The 23,809-nt window shown below is 43.9% G+C and overlaps 1 protein-coding gene across 2 annotated transcripts in view; it reads right to left on the minus strand.

Annotated features, from left to right (window-relative positions):
* Window positions 1-23,809, minus strand: part of ARID5B (AT-rich interaction domain 5B) — a 106,801-nt gene that overhangs the window by 57,958 nt on the left and 25,034 nt on the right. For both annotated transcript variants that reach the window (XM_082765473.1, XM_082765472.1), the window contains one exon: window positions 7,648-7,878. In XM_082765473.1, the coding sequence (XP_082621599.1) occupies window positions 7,648-7,878 (231 nt within the window). The remainder of the gene's footprint in view (window positions 1-7,647; window positions 7,879-23,809) is intronic.

Consider the following 23,809-nt stretch of genomic DNA (forward strand, 5'->3'; position numbering starts at 1 on the left):
AATGAACTCAGGTAAGTTTACAAATGGCCTATACCTAAAAGACCATTAACTAAAATTACATTTGTTTTTATTGAAAGACAGCCTCAAGTGCTGACATGTAATATATGACATGTGATACATAATAATACTCCTAAACCAGTTCTGACATAATATCTCCCAAGGCATAATAACCACAAATGACTGCTTTAGTTAAGAACTAGCCAGAAGCAAAATAGATCCATGTAAAAGTAGCTTTAACCATAAATACCTCAACAATATTTTATGTCACTTTGTAAAAAAGTTAAAGGAGTCCCATAATAATTAACAACAAAAACTTCATGTTCTTTACTATTGTATGGTGGTTGTGAAAGGTTATTTCATAGTCCCGCAGCTGCCAATGCTGTAAATTATGCAGGCACCAAGAAGCATTAAGGAGAAATAATAGCAATTTAAACCAAGGCTGACGTAATTCATGATAAACAGTCATTGGAAAATATTACAATGTTGTCTTTTTTTGAGTGGGTTTAATCAGAAGAATGTGACCGTATTCTGACACAAACCACTTCTCTTTTCCATCGCAGGGGCGCTGGAAGGCGGGCTGGCCCTGCCTGCACAGCTCGCCCCGGGCAGGACACCGTGAGGAGCACTTTGCCAGGACAGGAGTAATGGGGCAACAGCGGCTCCAGCAATGGCACCGTGGGCCCCTGACACCACTCTCACGCCTGTGAGGAGGGCAGGGTGCCCAGCCTTGGGCCCTGCCTGGCCCACAGCCCGAGGCCCATCCGAGCGCTGAGGAGCAGGGCAGGAGCGAGGGCGGCCCGAGCACGGCCGGCCGTGGTGTCGATGCTCTCCGGGAAGGAGTTTTGAGGCGGGTTTTATGGAGGGAGAAATAATCTATCTTAATATTTACCCTGGTTCCAGCTGCGGTTGCTAGCGAAAACGTAAAAAAAACAGCATTTGTTTCTACTGAAGTCCTTACAGACAGGAAGGTATTTTATCTTACGTTACCACACATTACTTATGTTCACTTAGCAGCTTGCTGTTAATGTTGGGTGCGATTCTGCCCCGGGTTAACTGGTGCAAAACCTGAGTAACAGCCACTGGAGTGCACAGAGTTATTTTGGATTTACGCCACTGTGAGTGAGACAGAATGTGACCCCTTATCAGTGCCTTTTTGCTTCGAGTATACAAATATTTTATGCATTTCAATGAGTGACAGAATGCAAAACTTGCAAATATTTATTTTTAGATGTATGGGGAAAAAGCAATTAGAGCTAAAAATGTTAAGAATGAAGAAATCACTTAACAGAAGCAATTATGTTGGGCATATAAACAGCTCTGCCTTCAGACATTTTATTCAAATGCTGCAGAGCACACTAGAAAATATCAATTGTTTAAAAAAACTGCAAGTATTTTTTCACAACCGAAAAATCAATCATTATAAACAACATCTGGGGATCATTAATATCTTACTCTACAGTTGAATTAACAAAATAAGAAAGAGGCCTGACTGGAATCCAGAACATTTCCAGATTTTCTTTTTCAAGCTAAAAGCTTATGTTTGCAGAGGTGGGGTGTGAGGGAGGAGGAAATGTACGTTTATCTATCTACATTGTATATAGCACCATTATGCATTAATCATTGCTTCCCCTCCAGCTATGTCCTGTTTTTGTTTTGAGAGAGTTAAAATCTGAAATATTTAGCTAAGCCACTCTACCCAGGGCCTAGGAAAAGATCTGCATATTTTTCAGACTGTTGGAGATGCCACCATAAAGACCCGTCTAAGGAGGTCCCAAGTACCCACACTAATAAAAAGCCTCCATGCTCTTCCCATCACATTTTTAGATGCTTAAATGTTCTAGTATTAGCAGAGGAGTGCTATTTATCTAGTATTAGCAGAGGAGTGCCATTAAACACAGACTTCTGCAACACGCTTTTAGGTGAAAGCACCAGAGGTTTGGCTGTGAATGAGCACACAGCAACATAAAGAGGACACGACTCGGAGCAGTGTCGGCTCATGGTGTTCTTCCCAGGCCTTTGGTGAACAAGGAAGCAGGACTTTCTCCTCTCCCAGTATGCACCCAGTCTTGTGCATTATCAAAGGTTTGTTCCTAGAAACACACATTAACAAACACAAACCTCTTCCGCTGTTGAGCTATCTCAAAAGGTAAAAGGTGAGGGACTCAAGGCACACTGATGGGAATCTTGCAGTTAATCACAGCTAACGCTAGCTGATTAAACATCCCCATGACCTGAAAAATTACCATAAACTTAAGTGATAAAACGTAATCTTCTAGCCAGTTTTGGAGACTAAATGTTGAGCTTGCTGGACTTGGTATAGCTGCTCTGTTCTTCCACAGAATGAAAGCTGGCCATGTGAAACAGATACCAATTCTGGCTAAATTAACTTGAGACCTATTCTTGATCATTAAAACGTAGTTATGAGCTACATTGATGAAAACACCGACACAGATTTGAGGCAGCAGATGGATACAAACTAAGGAAATCCTGAAAAGGAAGGAATATTGCCATGCCAACCTTCTGGACACCTAATACGATAGGAGAAGATTAGAAGACCTGAGATTAGAAAACCTGGAATCAGAGGAAGCTCTTGCAGGCTTTGCTGAATTTCATTGATATAAATTATCCTGCAGGTAGCCAAAATAATCAATAGCAAAAATGCTGACACTTTACCTCAGCTGAAAAACATTAAATAAAAAAAACAGCCCTTCAATCTTAAGCATGATTTTTATACTAGAGCTGGTTTAGAAACAAACGCCAACTTTGACTCACACAAATAAAGAATGTCACCAACAGGAAAACTGTATTTCATTAGACTAGAAATATTCCACTCCCCTCCTCCTCCCTTTTTGTGTTTTGTTTTTAACTTTCATTCTCTGCCAGGGTTTTGTTTGGTTATGTTTTTTCCCCTAAACAACTTATCTTATCTAGGAGTCACAAAATTCTGTAAGCTAAGATGTATAATGAGAGCAAAGACAAAATTTAATCTACACCAAGAATAAGGGTACCACTCTGTATGTAGTGTGTGTGTGTGGGGGGCACATCACCTATCCCTAAAATATACTGCAATAACAGCAATATACTGTTAGTTGTTTTTTTCTTTTTTTTTTTCTAGTGGGAAGGGGGAGAGAAGGCAAGTGGGAACTGCTGTGCCTTTACACATCATTAACACAATGAGAAGTTTCTCTCTGTATTGCTCTTCTTGTATTGCAAAGCGAAGAAGTTTCATTTTTCAGAGGAAAAAATGATATTAATACCACAGCAGGCTGCAGTTCTCTCACTTTTTGGTATGAAATATTTTATAAAAAAATTGGCCTTTATAGGCAAAAATAAAACTTTTTACCTTCTTTTGGGGGTGAACAAGTGTTTACAGCCCCCCAGGGACCAAACAGGTTTTTTAATGGCATATTGGACCCCGCTTGCAATAAAAGTAATCCAGGATGATTTAAAAAAAATACCAAATATATTTTAAAAACATTGAGAAGAAATAAAGTATTCAGTTTTCCCTCACACCCCTGTTTATACAACATGCAACCCCATGCTCACAAAACCCAAGACAGGCTTCTGGTTCACCTTAAGCAGGCAGGATTTCCAATATTTATCCAGCAAAACACCAGGACAAATCTTTCTGCGCTGTGCTTTTACCTGGTGAGGCTGATGAAGCTGCAGAAACCCAGCACCACCCGAGCACACGACCCTCCTGCTTCCAAGGTGCACGTCTGCTTTCGCAGGACCGTGCATCCCCCCGGGGGATGTGGAAGTCCCACTGACAGATGCATCTCACCCATGTGCCCTGGGAGTCAGTCCCTGCAGCAGAGCAGGTACGAGCCTGGTAGGAGGCCAAGTCACCTTGTTTGGACAGGCAAACACAGAGAGGACGTGTGCTGCTCTAGCAACAACTTTGTGCACTGATTTCTGGCCAGGAGCCCTTGAGTACATCTTCTGGACACCGTACAGGCAGCTCTGCCTCCAGCTACATCTCTTTGGACTATAACAAACCCATGAGAACCCCGATTTTTTCATTCCTTTGCTCTTGCAGCACGTATGACCGCAGCAAATGCTGGTAAATTATATGCATTTCCAAAAGTTCTGTCAGAACAGTAACCCCAGTGGCTGATCAATCAAACGAATCTTGAAAAATGTCTTTACCAATAATCTCAAGCTGAAGAGAAACTGATTGTTCAGCTGGTATTTTGGTATTTTAAGGGAGCAGGGGAATGAGGAAATCGTGTTTATAGAGCCCTGCCAGCCAGTGCTCGAGGCTTCCTGCACCCATTGCCTGCAGACAGCTCAGTTCCCACTTTCTGTGCGGGTTCACAACATCAGAGCTCTTCTTCCCAGCCTGCGACACCAGCGTTTTGTTATCCAGCTGGAAACCAAGCCACGGGAGAAGCAGAGAAGGACAGATGAGAAACTCAGCCCCCAATACTCCTGCCCAGACCACTCAGGCACGTGCCGTAGGGCAGCAGGCACATGGGAGAGGAGCAGACACAGGTAGATGCTGCAAGCTGCCCGCACCCTCGGCAGTGCTGAAGCCAGAGGTGAAGCTTCCTGCAGCCCTAACCCTGGAAAGGAACTCTGTGGAGATGAAGAGGCCGTCCACATGGGACTGCCCAAAGCATCGAGGCTGAAGTGCTTCACAGATCTCTTCCAGCCATGTCCGCAGGAGCTGACAGGCAGCTTCTTCGTACCTTCGCTACTCAAAAAAGAGAAAAATCCCACACCAAAATCCCAGAACTTTCCGCCTTAACTGTTGTATTGTCAACAAAACTTGATTTTCATTCCTCATTTCCTGCTTTATTTGTTTTTTGTTAACCTCCACAGAATGGGAAAAAAAAAAGGAGGGGGGGGGAAGCGAGAAGGAGTCAGAGCAGAACAAAATGTTTTTGTTAGAAAGGTATAATAAAAGTGGGGATAATACTTCCTGGAAAAACATTTCTCTCTATTAGAACTGCCTAACAAGAACAACAGCTTACACGCTGTGGTGAATGGGGCTCTTTGTAAAGGTATTTCTGGCGTCTCCCTTGTTACATGCTGTATCTGTTGCACAGTGTGCCAATGCTCGGAGAAGGTGCAGCACCATACAGCAATGCTCCTGGAGAAACACTGCAACCATAGCAGACGTCTTAGGCTCTCACAAAGACTTCCATAAGCCATCCTGCCCCAAATTTTGTCCTGGCTTTAGAGTTTGGAGGATTTCAGGTGATAGGGCAATACCCATGGGCAGATCTTTTTCCTTCCGCACGCTTCTTTCATTTGTGAGGTAAAGAAATAGCCAAGCCCCGCAAATTAAATGTGTCTGGATCTCTTTATAAGCACCTTTTAAGAATTTTAGTCACATTTCTGTAATCTGGTCTCCCCTCAGATTTGACTGATAAATACCAGTGCCTCAGAGTAATCCATTTATCTACTGTACCACCCTGCCTCTGTTTAGATCTAGCAGTCATCACTTTCTACACGTGACATCAATCTACATGATATCAATGTAAACTGTTTGTATAACGAAGTGTTGTACATTTTATTGTCCTGCCAGCGAAGAAAAGGATAAAATAGCACTTTGCCTGTTGCCTTCAACAAAGGTAGTATAATTGACACCATACATTCTGCAATATAGAAGCAGAACCATACATTGGCCCGTTTTTGCCTTCCTAGCACAGCAGGGCTTGCAAATTTTACCACATCATTATTTTCATAAAAAATACTTTTAAAGAGTAGTACATTTTTGTTTTTATAGGCATTTGAAAAAAAAAATCTGCTTCTTAAACCAAACTAAATTTTAAATACACATTATTAATTTCTATGGCAAAGATTTCTGTGGCTCTGGTTTGATAATGAGATAATTGCCTTGCAAAGGTCAACAGAATGGCATAGTTAGCTTTCAGAGACTGAACAAAGCACTTGCTATGGTTCACTAAGCGTAGTTTCTGTATCACTCCACATCCCTTTGATTCATCTATTACTAATATTCCATGATACACTTACATTATGGATCCAACTATTTCAACAAACCTGTAATCAAGGAATGACCCTGAATAAAATACTCTGCGGAAAACAGATGGCACGCTCATCAAACGCCTTCAAGCCTAAAATAACCTTTCCTATATGAGAAGGATAGTCAATTAAAACTGAACTTTATATTCTGTGGTGAAGCTCAGAGTAAATAAAAATCAACACGATACTATTGTGTTATTGGACCAAACTTCCAGGACATTTCATTCATTTTTTTCCACCAAACCCACTCCTACGAGGAACCAACGCTTTTATTCATAGTTCATTCAAAGCCTGTAATGCTTTGTGTAAGTGGACTTGACAGTTTGGGCCCATTTCTGCAAAAGCTTGACACCACGAAATTAAAGCTATTAACAGCAGCAACGTGCTCCTGCACCAACACTGCAGGAGGGCAGATCTCCTGCCTGCTGGAGGCTGATCAGTGCATGGTGCAGCAGAAGAGCAGTCCCACCCCCCCCAAGAAGATGCCTCAGCTCCCCCCGTTGGGCTGGTGTTTCTCCCTGGCACACACACCAAAGGCCCGGACTGGACACAAATTCGCAGCCCACTTGCTAAGGTCAGGAAAATGGGGGAGATTATCCCCATCACAGGCATTGTTGAGTCCCTCCCCTCTCACTCATCTTGTTGTATGCTAAATGCGTAAACCAGAATTGTCTCTCTGGAAGCCCCCAAGAGCTCCTTGTGGAGATGCACAGATCTCACAGAGCAGAGGCACAGCCCACTGCTATGCACGCAGACTGCTACCATTAGCTGCAGCGCTCATCCATCTGGTGGTACTGGTAATAACACTTGGTTCTTACAGCACAGCTACGCTGCCGAAGAAATCACACCAGCCCATTACTGGAGCTGCCCTGTGTGTGTGCAGAATATGCGCTCTGCAGCACACCCCCTGCACTTGGGTTGACTTAACAAAGCAAAACAAACCAGAAGTGTTAAATCACCTGGCAGCTATCGGAGGCACATCTTGCAGCCCTCTCTCCCAGCTGTGCGGGGCTGTGTACTCCTCTGGAGCGGCAGACTATTCTCTGCACCCTTTGAATTAAGAGGTCACCTCCCAGAAGTGCCTCTGCACTCGGAAAATCAAGCTCCTAGCACTGGCAAAACCCCTGCTGAAAAAGCCCGTCTTCCAGGAAGGCCAGGAACACACAATCTAGAGCTGACATTTGCGCGGGGCCCTGGGAGCATACGCGCGGTTGATGAGCGCTGTGCAGCAGCAGTGGGACACGCAGGGAGCCTCTCCTGTTTTGCATTTGTTAGCATACTGCACCAACAATGACTTGGAAAAAACAACACGTTGTAAAGTTTCTGCAGAGACATAGGCTATAGGCTAATGGTTAAGGAAGATACATTTCAAATCCAGACAATGGATCCTTTCACTTACACCCAGTAACTGTGCTCTACCCTTGTAACATTATCTTTGATTGTGATAAACTCGAGTTGCAATACCAAGATCACTAGCAGTTAGTTAGAAGCCTTCAGTCTCAGAGGAAAGAGCACATTTAGTACTTAACATTTCAAACATAAATAGCATCGGTTCACTTTAAAGGAATGACATCTTCCCCTTGGAAATCAGTGGACACTTAAGAAGAAAAACGTCTTTACTTCTGAGAAGAAGGAAATAGATGTAAAGTGACTTACCAAACTCATCACATATGCTTTCATTTTCTATAAGAGTTGGATGATCAAATGTATCCCGACAGTAGAAGATTTGGGGGTTCTTGCTTGTTACTGCAATGCCACCCAGGGCTAGAACAAACTCATCTGTTAGTATTGAGGAAGGCTTGTCCTGAATGCGCTTTAGCATGGAACGGTATCGACAGTACTGTGGGTAGCTGAGAATTAGCAGGTTTGAATCTTCATCATCTTCACCTGCAAGACAAAAAGGGAAAAAAAAAAAAACTACATTAGAAAAATACCAAACAAGACTGTTACTCAAGGAGCTCAGAAAACCCATGGCCCATTAATGCGTTCTTTTCTCAAGACCTGTATTTCACAGCATGGTGATTTTTTTTTTAAAAAAAGGTTAAAAATAGAAATTTTAGAATAAGTTTATTGAAACAGCTTCTTCTCTGACTTTCTGTCCAGTTCTGCCATGCTTACCCACCAGGACTCTGCCTGCTCGAGTGAGGGAGCACCACTCTGCACATGCTGCCCAATGGCCTGGATCAAAGCACTCGCCCGACTTTGCCAACTCGGCTGCTTTGATAGAAATATTCTCTGTCATTCTTACTCCGGTCTCTCTGCAACCCCACTGAACTCATGTTTATACCACCTAACACCTTTTAAAAATAATAACAAACAAGCCCCAGAGAGCACAGCTGCTCATGCTCCTTTGAAGTGCCTGGTACTGGCAACCACGGCGGGCCCCGGGCCGGGGCGCTGCGCTGATCTGACCTGGGCAGCGATGCAAAGCTGCCCCAACAGGTGGAAGTAACTTTCCTCACGTTAACTGCAAAGGCAGTCGAGGCTCAATAAAACACCTACGGAGCTCAATGAGCAAAAGGAATTGCCAAGCAGCTCAGACTGCTGAAAGGTAGGCTCCAAATGCAAAGCAATCCCGAGCTCGCTCCTTTGCATTCCCCTGTGTTTTAAATGATATTAGGCATAAAGGTGGCGGATTCTGAACTATCACAATCAAGTTTCATCATATGATAACCAGCAGGAAACCTAACAGCAAAAAAACAGAGATGCAAACATGAGAAATTATTCATTTGCAGGTATGCAGCCAGTACTTAACAGCACTTCTTTTTATGCTCATTTATCTCCTCAGGTGGGGTAACTGAACATGCCTTTCCCTGCATGCCAATGAAGACAAAGCGAGAGTATGCAGCTTATGTTTTCTGCTCTACTCTGATTACTGAATAACTCAGCTATTTCTTCCGTCGGAGACAAAAGGTCTAATATTTAATCCCATTACTAATACTGAAATCATCCTTCTTCCCCTTAAAGTAAAAATCTCCTCGGATATTGAAAGAAATGTCAGATCGGTTCTCCCCAGCTAAATACGACGGCGCGGCGCATCTTGATTTGTGTGAGGCGATGGAAATGTTGACACATAAAAGGCTGAATTTTCAGAAGTCTCTGGAAGCAGACAGATCGCCTAGGATGTCACCGCCGCAGCCTGCAGCGCGCTCAGCACAGCAGAGGGACTCGGGAAGCCCCGCTTGCACGAGCACAGCTCCCGAAAGCCGGCGCTTTTAAAAATTCAGAACTTTGCCCACCACCCGGAGGTAGGCGGGGAGATCAAACAACTTGTGTAAAAAAGTAAGGCGGTTTGGTAAACAGCATCTACATTACTTTTCTGAGAAAATAAAAGTGATGGCTCCGACGTTCCTTTTGGTCAGTAAGGCTGTGGCCAGGCTTTGTTTTCAGCAAGTATCCCATGAGCCTACGAAGCAGCACGCCTGAAGGAACTGCTCCTGGGATTAAGACAGTCTCTTCTTTATTAGGGAACTCTAAAATCAGATCAGGAAAACTGTTCGAGGAATTAACAAGCACATGATCCATCCTTTAGCTCCTTTGAGAGTTTCATACACGCCTGCCTGACAGTTATTACTACTTTATACCTTCGCGCAGATAGTGCTGAGCTGAATCTGTTGATCTGACAGCACTCCTCTCATGCCAGGATGTGGTCAGCTTTTCAAATAGGGTGTATATAAATGCACGTCCCACGTGCCTTTGTAGTAAACCATTAGTTTCTAGACAAATGTGCTGCAAGTCCCTGCGCAGAATTATACAAACTTCCTATCCCTGACAACTAACATCTTAACTCAAGCCCACGGCATAAATTAAAATCACGTCATTTTTTACAGGATCACTCTTGCACATGCTTGTGCAACTCCAATGAGTACTTTATGATGAATTTTTTACTTCCCTCATTCACTCCAGGTTCAACAGAAACCTCTAAGAATGAATAAAGACTGAATAAACTGAAGATTTGCTTAGTGAAAGACAAACAGTGTTCCTGGAACAAAGACTTTCTTCCTCAACCACACCCACACAAGAAAAATCAAAGTAGACCAATCCCTAATAAAATGCAAGCCCGAAGAAGAAGTATTTTTCTTCTAGCAAAATCTATCACGTCATTTAATGGTGGGCTTAGCGTACACTGCTGAGTATTTTTGATGCACGTGATCAGAAGGAGTTTACTCTTAGGAGGAGGAGAGATTGAACATCGATCGCATTCCATTAAAATCCAGAAAAGCAATGTAATTTCTCAAAACACTTAACTGAGGTCTTAGAAAACCATGACGCTGTATTTCTGAATCTCATTCTAGCATCAGTAGGGAGAACAAGGTAAAAGATAATACCTACAGTCTGCTGCTTGTAAGATTCCACTGAAATTACTCTAATCCCATGCTTATACCATAATTACTTGTTTTAATAACCCCCTCCGATGTCAGTTTTTCATTTACTTCTATATTTCGGAGCTGAAAACAGAGTAAGTGTAATTACAATGCGAGGTTCCGCCCCTGCGTTACGAACATTGCCTATATATGCACAGATGTAATCCAACAGTTTCCTTTGTGAGGGGTAAAGAGAGCTGGGATTTGGCACAGCCTGGCATTTATGTTGGATTACATGTTCTTCAAGTTGTCTTTGTAAGTAAGAGATGCATGAAATGCCAAACACAATGAATCTATGCAAGAACTGACTTTTCAAATCAGCACAACCATTTTTAATATGTAAGGCAAGACAATTAAAAGCCCCAAAAGAAGAAAAGCCTGCTAAAAGCATGAATTCCTAACAAATCCATCTAGAGCCAGAACTATTTACAGAGAGAACAGAGAAATACAAAAATGTAACTGGGCTTTTTGTTTGCTTGTTTCGGAAACATCAGACTACAATGTTATTGCTAACCGCCATAATCTACTCCCAACATCAGTAAGCATTTTTTTTTTCTTTAAAAAGACCTTCACACCAGGATTTTATAGAGCTTGATGGAAAAACTATGCGTGTTCCTTCCTGTACCTAATTACCTCAACTGCAAAATCTGCCAAGTATTTTGCCCTTTAGTTCTTTTAATCGTATTAGTGCAAATGCATATGGGTGCCAACAGAAACAAACATTTAGAGATTTTTGCTTAAAAGACTCCAAATATGTATTCGGCTCGTGCTCGAAAAGCAGACGCTCCGCTTCTTCCCAGAAAGCAGAGAGTTATTTCTTCAGAAGAAATATGAATTTGTGCCTCTTGTAAGACTAAATGTCTAGTTTCAACCCAATTTAAGTAAAATAATGTCAATATGAACTGCTCTCACAATGATTTATGCTACCTTCTGTTACTTTATTACATTAGACATTCCTTTCTCCAAGCTTTATACTTTTCGCTGTGCTCCTAGCAACCACATAAAGGCTGAGCAGCAACTTTACGCACTTGGCACAGCTCCAGGCTCGCCTGTTATTGATAATTATATTGAAGTTTCAATTTAATTGCTACTCTGTTGTGACACAGAATATTTTTTGTAATTAGGCATTTCCCATTTTCTGTCCATTCATTTTTTGTGTTACTGAAAATGATTATTTTTTTTCCCAGAAAACATAAGCAGAACAATGATGCAGATAAGAGGACGTACATCTGTTACTATCATTACCAACACTGCAATGTGAAGAAAAAAAAAAAATTTAGAGGGAAAAAAAATTGTGAATATAATTTCTCGGAAGGTAATTTTCTTTTCAGTTTAAGTGCTCTTATTCTTCTTCCAGTTACTCAATGATTTCCTGTTCTAATTACAAGACATTATACAGAAAGTCATTTTTAAAAAGGAAATGTACTAGAACAGGAGACTAAATAGCGTCACTCGCTTGCTATGGTTTGAAATTCCAAACTTTTGCATCGATTTCATCAATTCTCCATTCCACCTTGGTGCGATACATTCTGCCACCAATCTACCAGCTCTTCCAAGGCAGTTAACACAAATGTATACATCAAAGAGCAAAACACACTTGCAGTTAAACTGCAGGCGAAAGAGAAAATATATATATCTTTTTTTTTTTTTCCTCTCCTCACTGTAGCTGTTAAGTTGGAGGCAAGCCAAGCCTAGGAGTGGAAAATATTAAAAAGTAAAAAAGAAAAAAAAAAAAAAAAGAAGAAAGGTTGATTAAAAAGCGAGAGAAGAGATACTCAGTTCTAAATCTAAATGAATAAGCCACAAACTATTTCATAAAAACATACTGTGACGTAAATTACACATCAGTATTGCACTGTTGTGGTTATTTTGAGAAATGGCTTGTACTGTAAGTCAGCTGGTAAAACCCCACCCTTAATGATTTTGTAATTCTCCATACAGCAATCAACTGGAGCAGTCATGAAATTGCCAAGAAGGAAAACAGACAGAGCTGTAGAGAGTTTGTAATAAAAAGATAATGTACTTTTAACATAACAGAAGTAGAAGATTGGTTTTATTAACTAAAAAAACTACTTAAAAGGTCCCAGGCTTGCCATTTGTTTTGATAAATGTTAACACAGATCTTCATAAGATAAGCAATGCAAGTATCAGGGGAACCAGATAAAATGGGACAACGCTTTGGTGTGTGGGTAGCAAATTGAGCAAGGGAGTTATTTGGAATATGGAGCGAAAATGAAGGAAGCAGCAGCGCTGTGTCCATCGGGCTCCCCGCCCGCTCGCAGCAGGAGCCGCTCTGCCTCCTTCCATTACGCTCAGCTACTAAGGGGGCGTCCCAGAGGATGCACAGATCACAATTAGTTTATCAGTGCCTGCGTGCACGGCGTTGGCCATACCATCAACGTGCAGCCGGCACAGAGGTCAGGTCCCGCTGCTCCCCACACCTGGAGCGTGCCCACGCCGGGACTCGTTTCATTTCCTACCACAAGCCAAGGAGCGCAGCTCAGACGGGCACATCTCAAACCTGCCTGCTGCAGAACACCCCACGGGGCACCGCACAGCCTGCCCGCAGGCAGAACCAACTCAGGGCACTACTGGCTAAAAAAACCTGACCACCTCAAAAAGTCCAAGGGCAACCGAGACAGAGGAACCACCAAAAAGTAACCAGAAGGAGGAAGAAGAAACTCGGTCTTCATGACCTAAAACCCTTTCAGAGGAATCTCGAAATGACCGCCCCTTTGCACCAGGACGACCAGGCGAGGGGTTTGGGCAGCAGGGGTACGACACCCCCGCTGCATGCTCTAGCACACCGAGCCCCGAGCCCTCCAGGGATTGGGGCCGCTTTACCAAACGCAGCCCTCCCAGGCCCCCCTGCCTTGTCACTCCCCCGTCTCTGTTCACGCTCGTAATGCCACTGGCTGGCTAATTAGTTACAGGATCTGAAAATATTAATCTCCGCATCGTATTTCTCTCCCAGATAAATGCCAATACAATAACGGTTTAACCCTGCGACACGGGACTGGAAATCTGTGCTTTTCGGGTTGAAAACAATTTGGGAAAATTATTGACACAACGGGGATACTGCTTTGTTGGCAGGACCCACGCTACTCCCGCCCGCTTGGAGAACCCCCCTCTATTTGAATGCTAATGCAATCAAGAACAAAGGCAACGTGTTGCAGGATATGGAGCACAGTGATTACAGTTATGTTTACCAGATAATGATGATGTTAACAAGTTGCCCGTAATTCTTACGTGGACGTTTGCCTGCCTGATTTCGCTTTTAAACTGATCAAAAGGCAAAAGCTATTTTGCCAATACACAGAACAGCACGCGCAGCCTTTCTGCCTGTATCAGATATTTCTTCCCTTGTAAGGAGGAGTCAGAGCTAATTCTCAGAATTTTGTGCCACTTCCCCAGCTCTCCATTTTCTGTCACGGCGCCAGGAGAGCATCAGTCGTTCAGAGAATTCCTCAGATTAGTGTAACATCTGAAAGAAAGAGAGGGCTTACAAATCTTCTGGAGATTGAAACTCCTGTTCCACCCAACAGCAACACAGTCATTAAAAAAAAAAAAAGACAGCACCATCTCATGCGTACTTAACGTGCACGGTTGACGAACATTTTGCAGTCAGTGATTTGGATTGGATTTGTTCTAGTCCGACTTAATGGGGATGAAACCGAGTATGGTCATCGATGGCTGACGCAGCAGGTCCGTAGAATCACACCTACCATAATATTTACCCCGTCACATCGCTGAATTTAAACCCTAAGTTGGCTTTTTGAAGAAGACAAAAGAAATGTAATGCCTAAAAAGTTTCCAGACAGACATTCGACATCCTTTTTCATACCCTGATTCAATACTCAGCTCCTCGTAACTGCGGCTCCTGCTCTGTGCTCCCCGGACCCTCCTGTGCCATAGGAAGCAGGTTTATGAGGTGCTTCCAGGCTCCAGAGAAGAGTGACTGACAATCGCCATTTCCAGCTTTTATATAACCCTGCCATCCACAGCCCTCAGACTGCTTTATGGAGATGAGTAAAAATTATTATCCCCATTACACGGAGAGAGAAACTGAGACAGAGAGCGCTTAAAGGATTTACTCCACAACATCAAGCAACTTAGAGAGCAATGGAGACAGCAAGCAGCCCAGAAATCCTCATCGGTGGGGATTTCTGGCTAAGTCAGAGTTTTCCTGAGTTGCCTCGAAAGGCCTCCCCAGGACGGGGCGAGGGCTCTGTGTGGAGGTGTCTGTGCTACCACTGCCACCTGATCCCAGCCGCCCCTTCATGCCCCCGAGCATCCTCTGCTGCCCTGATGGGACTGCCTGCCCCTCCACGGGGCTCTGCCCAGCCTTACTTGCCAGGGATGCAGCCGAGTTTGGGGCTAGGCTGTGAAACCCATTCCCTGCTCCTCTCCTTCCCCTGATTTCCTTTTCTATTTAATCCCTCAGGGCACAGGAGCGGGCCAGCCCATGGCCAACCAGCCAGGGATCGCTACAGAAAAGCGCTCCGAGAGAGGTTTGTAAACTGCCCTCGGAGCCTTCTAAAGCAGATGGAGACAGGGGGAAGGGGGAGATTGATTATAGAAGGGAGCACATGCTGCCTGTACTCTTGAATGTTCTGGGTCAGGCGGACCATTCAGGTTGAATGTGCATCAGCTTTAAAACAAGTATTTATCCTGGTTGTCGTGGTTACTGATAAGCAGCTTCAATTCTGCTGATAACAAAAAGAAGGAAGAATTAAAAAGGGGAGGGGGGGGCTGAAAACATAATTTGGTAATATGACGAAGCCAAGAAGAGGAATTAAATCACATTAAACAAGCCAATTGTACTGTAAATGGCTCTGCCTCTGTATTTGCTTTTAAATCATGTAAGGCTCAAACATGGCAGCTGCTTCAGTTTTAACAAACAAACAGTAAAAAACCCTTTTAATAACGAAAGGAAATAATGATATACTTTGCTTTAGCTGAATTCAAACATAATTTAATTTTTTCCTGAGGTGAGATTTGCACAGGGAACAATCAGATAATAAGTGTTATCATTCTCATAGACAAAACTGAACCGGCACTTTGCAATTCAAAGTGCTATTTAATGCACCATTTTCAGCAGTCTCTGAACACCATCCAACACACCACTGAACCACGCTTCAGTACTTACACATAAAGCCTGATCCTGCTTTACACGAGCACGGGAGTAACGCTACCAACACCAGCACTGCCACTGCCGCTACGGCTGGCGCCACGTACTCCCTAAGGACTTGCCGTGAGTGGGGTCACTTCCAGCAACTTTTCCTACAACACCTCCTCTTCATCTTTATTGTTCCTCCTATGATCGTGTGTCTTAGGCTCCTTTCTTCTGAAGTGTAGCACTGCACAGGTAACATAATGGAGACTGGCAAACTCTGCTCTTGCAGAGGCGGAGGCAACTGGAGCCACTGGCAAGAGAGGCGCGCACTTATGGGGATGACAATTAACCACTGGAACAGCAAAGCAAAGGCAGTAGCAGGTTCCCCAGTCCAGTGCTGAAGACTGAATCCCTTTTTCTGAAGATAACCTGCAGTCCAGTCACTTCTAAACTTGAGCTCTGTTACTTGCCTTCTGCACTGACGAGGTGAAGAGCACCATGGCAGACCCACACTTGCTTGGGAAAATGCTAAGGAATGTAAAATTGGAAACAATGGGAAGCCGCTGAGAGCGAAACTAAGTTACTGGGCTTAATACCAGCATAACGGGGTCTCCTGTCATCTCTTCCCTCGTTCTCGTCCATACACCATTCGCACTCAAATGAGAGAAGTGTGCGACGCAGCCTGACTCATGAGGGCCTGTTGCACCACCGCTGCCATATGGCAGAATCCGTCACCTTCGTTTCCCATTACCCCCAGACGCATGAGTCAAAAGCCTTATCTCCGTGCTTCACGCAGGGCCTTTCACTATCATTCTGAAAATTCGGAGGAACTTGGCCCTCCTCGAAATAGCAAGGGCAGAAGCTGCCGGCCCCAGAGCCGTGACACGAGGGGCGGAGGGTGGAAATGGTCCGATGATTTAAGCAGTTCAGCTCCGCTTCTGACATTTATGCCCTCTTTGAAACCCTTAATGAAGTAACAACCCCGTTAATTCTTGCCGGGTATTTAGTAGACATAAAAACTGCATTATCTACTATTTACCATTTACTACACACAGGCAGTATCTGGCTCCGTATAAAAATAACAAGCTCACTGTAACCCTCCGCTCCCCAACCATACTGCTGATTTCTTTGACACATGGAGAAGTGAGAATAATTACATTTTACTGAGTGCGTCTCATTACACTGATTTAAGTAAGATTTCCAAAGCTGCAAAAATATGCTTTTCAATTTCATTTGTTTCTAGCAATTCACTGAAGACAGTTAGTAAAACCTTCGGAAATCATCATCAATATGGACAAAAATTGTACCCTTCTCATGTGGACATTTGACAGAGGGATAATAGGGTCTAGAAACACCACAGTCAGACGTTTCTTTTCTATTTAATGTTTCCTTCTGTGCCAAACATAATATAACAGACAAGTGTTAGAGAGACATGCAGGGGGGAGCCTGAATAGACAGCTTTAAAAGAGGTCCTTAATAGAGAAGCAGTATGCTTAGTCTTCGACAACATTCAATGGCAATTTATTTGCAGCCATTTTCTCCCGTAACCTTTCACACTGGAGCAGGTAAGATAGAGCACAAGACAATTTGTCAACTGCCAGATATGAACAAAAGAAACCATTTTTAATAAGCTTCAGCAGCCCCTTGTATTTGTTTTGCAACATGTTAATAACTTTTTTGGAAGCCAATCAAAGGCGGGAAGAGCAAAAGAAGTCAAGCTGGGAAACAAAAAACCACAGTTAAACAATTTTACAGATAAACTTGAGTTATCATCCGCAGTGTAATGATGCTTAAATCCAGGAGTGGCACAGAATTAGAATTAGCATGATGCTGTTTCTTAAAAAAAACAACGACTGCAGTTACAAAAATGTATTTTCTCCAAGAATCTACTGTCCTTTACCTCATCCCAGCGCAGGTTGTATGCGGTCCCCGGGATAAACCTACTCCAGCTCCCCTCCTTCAGGGGACAGGAGTGAGCCCGTGGTGGCTCACTGAATCCCAACCTGCATCCCAACAAGGCTGACTCAAGCTGAAGAGGAGCAAAAAGAAGAAGGTGTAAAGGAAACGGGAACTACCACGCACCTTCTCCTAGGCAAAGAGGACCAAAAAAATGAATGATGTGTAGAAAAAGATGAACAAACCAACTGTGCTGAGGTTGAGCAATGCCAGAGCCTGCCTGCATGACCAGGCTTGTAGCACTACCTCTTTTTTTGTGGCAGAGCCGCATTTCAGTGGAAAAGGAATCGGTCACAGGCATGTGGTAAGAGCTCGTGGGCTGGTCAGTCCCGATCCCAAAGGCAAAAGAGGCCATACTGAGAGCTGCCTAGGAATGGTGCCTACTGATCATTGTGCTACAAAGGTCTCTGCAAGGCTAAGCTGCGACCCCTGGACCAAATGCTCCTCAGAGCTCCCAGCCCCTTTTCTAAGGGAAGCACCTTCTGGTGCGGAAGAGACGTCAGAGCACCCAAACAGGGAGGCATCAAAATCCCAACACCTTAAGCTGAAAAAATCTGACGAAGTGTTAAGCGATCTCATTAATGTTATTAAAACATAGAAAATTCCCTTGGAAAATTTCACACAGGTTTTCCCGTCTCATTGCACATTACTCATGGCCTGAGAGACGTGTGAGGAGCAAACGGAGAGAAGTAAAGCTTCTCTCGAGGCAGCTTGGACCGAGGCCTAGTCTCACTGGAAGAACGACCAGGCTTGTGGGCTTCAGTGAGAACAGGGCTGGGTCCTTTGAACTTGGTTACTGCGGCACCTGTAAGAGAGGTACAGAAGTTTCTGGTCAGAGAAGATGCACCAGGGAACAGAAGCTGACAGCCCTCCTCGTTACGGCCACGAGGAGACTCCCAGGCTTCAGCAGGCACACGCCTGCACAGTTCGCTCCCTTACCCCCAAAAGCAGATTTTGCCTCCTGAGGACTTTGCAGGGAGCCTGTTAGGCAGCGGCGGAGGGAAGGAACAGAGGCATTTGCTCTCCAAGGAAGGGGAGCAGCCTTTGAATAAGCACGGGCTCCCTGCGATGGGAACCTGCCAGCCGTCCCCACGCTCCCCCTGAGAACCAGGCGGCAGCAGGAAGCGGTTCCTGGAGCGGAGGAGCCGCGCCACCTGAATTGTCTGAAAGGGCCTCAGGTGGAGGCAGGGTGAGAAAGGATTTCAGGATGAGTTATGCCTACGAGCCGAGGAGAACAAGCGAGTATCCTCCCACTCCTTTCTCTAGGCAGACTCTTTCCAAGTTTTCAGCGAGAGCGTACGTCTCCGGCGAGTCTGCCCAGGAAGGGCCCGGCCGAGGGCTGCGACGCGCCTGGGAACGGCGGCTTCGGCCCCGCTCCCCATGGGCCTGGGCCCGACCTCCAGCAGCGAGGAAGGAAGGCTCCCGAGCAGCAAACAATCCTAACATACCACCTACCAGTCTGGAGCGTGCTCTAATAATAGATAGCGCTGTCTATTTCAAAGCACTTAAAGGACGCTAATTAGTCCTCAGGGCATTCCAATGAGGCAGGTAGATAGATAAGTATTATTTCCCCTGCTTTACATATGAAATAACCTCCTCCGAGATGTTCTGACTTGCTTAAGGCCACCGAATGAGTCACCGGGCTTTGCTCTCAGCAGGTCCTGGCTCCCAGACCTGTGCTCAGACCTTCAGCAACACCTCTTTCACCAATGCAAGTGCAAAATCTTCACTTCAAACATGGAGCGAGAGAGGAAGGAAGATCAAGGAGGGGTGATAACGCTGGGAAAAAATACTCTCTGGGAAAGGAGCTTCCAGAAGGATGACAAAACAGAGCCTTGTCTCTGCCGAGCGCTAGACACGAAATCTAGGGCAAGGACAGATGAAAAACATACTCTGATACAAAACCGTAGGAGTTTTGGGTACTACTCACTCACAGCTATTTACTGCGATTTGCCACCCCCATTAATGGCTGTTAAACAGCTTTTGGTTCTTAACCTCCAGCACGGCCGTGAGCGCTGAAGCCCGTGCCTGGGCAGCCGACAGCAGCGCTGTCACCGCCGCGTGGTGCCTACCTGTGAGAGCAGGCAGGCAGCCACGGGGCTACACTCAGATCCCTCCAGTACATACATCTCCACGCCACTGGATGTGCCTCCCAGTGACACGTTCCCTTTCAGCCCGCAGCCCCGTCCCACTGTATGGACGTGCCAGGCTCCCCAAAACATGCCCGCAGCCCCATGGCGTCCCTGTGCCCCCCAGCACTTGGTGCACCCACCTCCGAGCTCCCATCCCTGCAAATTCGGTGAACCGGGGTCCTTGGGAAAGTGAGCACAGGGTGACAGATGCCGAGAGCACTCACTCATTGCTTGTGCTTTAAAAAAAAAAATTTTGCTTCTACAGTGTTCGAGGACCAATCTCCAGCAGCTATCGGCTACGCAAAACATTATTAATTTATCAGAGGGGAAAAAATTATTTATGCGGTGCATTATCAATCTTAAATGGTGATGTTTAAGCACAAGTCTGATGAAGTATATGCAGTGTAACGCAGCTGCTTTGCATTTTGATTCCTTTATTTATAGACCACGGCAAATTAATAACTCAAAAATGTTGTTTCAGGCAAAGTAATGGACACACAATAAAACTATTCATTTCCTCAAAGGTCACTCTAGGAGAAGCATACATTGTTTAGAAGCCTACCAACAATGCTATTGTTCCACAGAAAAGTGAAAATATATAATAAGCAGTTAGTGCATATATCTGCATTGGAGACCCTAGGCTAATTTAAAGTGCAATCTTAAGGCAATCAATCATACTCTAAAATTACTTCATTTTCCAAACTGTTTACACTTTTTAAGTTACAAATCCACTTTCTGCTATTTCAACTCACGATTTACAGCTCCAGATTTAGCCTGCCTTGGCTTGCTGCCAAGCGCTAGTCATGAGGGAGCTAATGATCTGAACAGATCAGTGTTTTATAATGGAGAAAAGCGCATGTAAATTTCCAGTATGTCTGCAAGTAATCAAGGCATGCTGACTATAAATGAGGCGGCCTGAAATTTATTTTAGGAGAAATATCTCAAAGCCGCACTTTTTATCCGGGCCAAAAAAGAAATAATAATAATAAAAAAAAAACCCTCTCTTTTTAAAAGGTACTCCAAGATTATTCAAAATTATTCTAAATGAAACTGCTAAACAAACAGTATGTTAAAGAATAGTACAATAGCTAATTTCCTTTAGTGTTTCTATCTCGGCCAGATCATATCCTTATCATGGCAAGCTGGAACATTAAACTCTCTACTTCATGGAATCAAAACACAAGAGTGCTTCATGTTACATTATAGAAAAATGAGCCGTTCCCTACAAACAAGGTCAGATTTCTGGAATGCCAAAGGTCTACATTCAAACAGGGCCGGGAGGAGGGGAGGCTTTGCCCACTCCGCTCTCTGAAAAGCAGTGGGAAACTAGACCAGCAATTTAAATGCGTTTTAATAGCCAAAATGCTAGAAAGAGAACAAGAAGTCTCTTGGGAGACGATACTTACATTAAGCATGATCTTTATTGTTTCATTACAGTGGCATAGCCAAATAATGACTTTATGTTACTGTACAAATAATGCCGGATCCTCATTTTCTAGCGGAAATAATTACTCTATTCTATCATATTCTGTTTACTATCAACCTACACACGCACTCCCCCTTGTAGGCGCTGGGTTGTGGTAGCTCTGGGGCTGGATTGAGAAAACTTTCAGGTTTTCTCCTGTTTTTAAAAGACCGTACCAAGGAGGCATATTCTGCCCCCAAAATGGCTTTAAGAATGGAGCTATAAATATTCTTGCATTGTACTTCATGAAATTCAATCCATCATGATGGATATTTCGGTTATAACATTATTACATGCCTAAACTCAATTGTATAATTGGATAGGGCCAGAAACAATAAGCTGGCATTGCTTTGTTACAGCATACTACAGCTTTAAAATACCTGTAATCATAAATCAACATAATTATTTGAAGCACTGTCATGAAGCAGAGCAGGAAAAGAAAAATTAAAATAAACTAGCTGGTCGAGAATCTCATTTTACTTTCTAGAGACTGAAAGTTTTTACTGGCTTTGAGTCTCACCACCGCTGCAACTGGGGAAGTCTTTCTCCTTTCTAGGTTGCCTCGGAAGGCACCTCCTGCAGAAAGCTCGCTTGTGTACAGCTTTCCAAAATGTCAGTGGAGGAGCCCCATGGCTCTGCAGCATGACAGACGTGGCTCCCAGCAGCCGGTGAGCACGGGGAGCTGGGCAGGGGGAGATCAGGGATCCCACTCCCTGCAGCCAGCCCGGTGCCTGGGGGCCCTGGGTGCTGCCCCATCCGTCGCTGCGGCACCATGGGTGACGCAGAAGACCCGCAGGGACACAGCCTGGTTTGTTGCCTGGTGGTTTCTTTTTCCTCATTGCCAAGTAACTGGCAGTGGGAGCTGGCCCCCAAGACACCCCAGCCAGCTGAGGCAGTGGGTGATGCAGAGGCGAGCACGAGTCCTGCGGTGCCTCCCTGACGTACCGACACCCCGGGGTGCTTCCAGACAGAGCCCTTCTTGTTACTTTAAGAGGCAAAAGCACTGAACCTGGCTTCGGCGTTTCTTCCCTCCCTTTACCTAACGTTACGCAACAGGGCTCCAAATCTCATCTCCACCTACCTTCCAGCCATGCAGAATTTCATGCTCACTGGAGGCACTGGGCTACAGCACGACTGAAGTTAATATTAAAACATGGATTCCTCCTACAGCTTCACTGGAAAAAAAACATTGAATTTGCAGGGACGGACATCTCCAAGAACCTTCTTGTTCTGTTTTTCTTGCTGCTGTTACATTTTTTTCTTTTTTTTTCTTTTTTTTCTTCCCTTCTTTTTCTTTTGATCTTTGAAGGTCTCAAACAATGCATCTTATTACTTTTGATACCTATGTGAAGAATGCAAAGTCTTTCACAAAGATACTCTCTTGGCCAAGTGCTTTATGGCTATCAGGGCTCAGCAACATGCAGTTTTGTGCACATGCACACATCCTCACAGCTTCATCATAGATAACTACGTGTACATACATACACACTAAATACGGTACAGTTACTGTAATGTGATAAAAAAAAACTTACTTTCTCAGTCAACTTTCATTCTCGTGCACTGGGACATCAAAAATTGGAGAAGCAGATGAAAATAGGTGAGACCTGAATTTCCTCAGTCAAAGAGTAAGAGGAAGAAAAAACCCTTTCTCTTTAAATACGTCTAAAAGAAGCAAAAAAAAGGGGAAAAACAGATCTGGGGGCAGGAGGAGAAGGTAAGTCAACTCAAACTCAGCAAAAGTTACCAAAAAAGAAGAGACAAATAAGTGATGTGAACAATTTTTGAGAACAAAAAAAGCAGTTGGTATCATCAGAGCCGGTGTCACAGGGTGCTATTAAACAGCACAAACATTCAGTCTCAGTCCCACTGAGTCACCCAGAAAAGCTGGCTCTCAAATAATGAGGCTGATGGAGGCCGAGGTCCCGTTCTACTTTTCTTTACTCCAACTTGGAATTGCTGTACAGTTACGATACAGAATGTCAGAATACAATAAACAGAGCTGAAAAAGGGAAAGAAAACAATTTTTTCCCCTACAAGTCAGGTTCAGTGCTTTTGCCTATTAAAGTAACCAAATATGTTCTCTCTGAAATCAAAGCCAAAAGGCAGCATGCCAGACACAGTTAACAGATAAATCAATGTTCCCGAAGGGCGGGCTTTTTTGTTTTGGGGGGTTTCTGCCTGACAACAATCTTGCGGCGAGCAAACAGAACACCCACCACACATCTTGTCAATCTACTCACATGAAACAGGAAAGGAAAAGCGAATACTTTTGAAGATCTGTGCGCTGTTTGGAAAAACTTCATGTTCTAACCTCTCTGTCAAAGGTCACACTTTTCATAGCTATGAAGTCTGCAGCTATTGTAAAGCCCACTACATATAATGTGTAATTGCAGTTAATTTATCACTAAGGTTATTGTACGCTAGCTGGGAGTTTGTAAACAAGAATGAATCACAGGTTTCATTTTTGTGTCCCTTTCAAACTGGAAGACCTAACAGTTTCCTGTTCCAACATACAAAATAGTATTGCTTCTATAAACCCGCTCCAGTCTCCTTGCCAGCAGTTTCCATTTAATTAAACTGACAGCAAAACAGGGCCCTTGCTAATGTGATCCAGACCAGTTTTCCTTCAATGTAAACTCTCAGGCATGAAATTACATCTGAAACAGACACAATAATCTCTCTATATCTTAGTCATAAGTTTAATCTATACTAAAATAACATTTTCTTTGTCTATATTGAAGTCTGTTTTAGGATTCGGTGATCTTTTCTCCTTTTCCCAGTTGAA

The sequence above is a fragment of the Aythya marila genome (assembly GCF_965140915.1).
Source record: "Aythya marila genome assembly, chromosome: 7".
Taxonomy (NCBI): Eukaryota; Metazoa; Chordata; class Aves; order Anseriformes; family Anatidae; genus Aythya; species Aythya marila.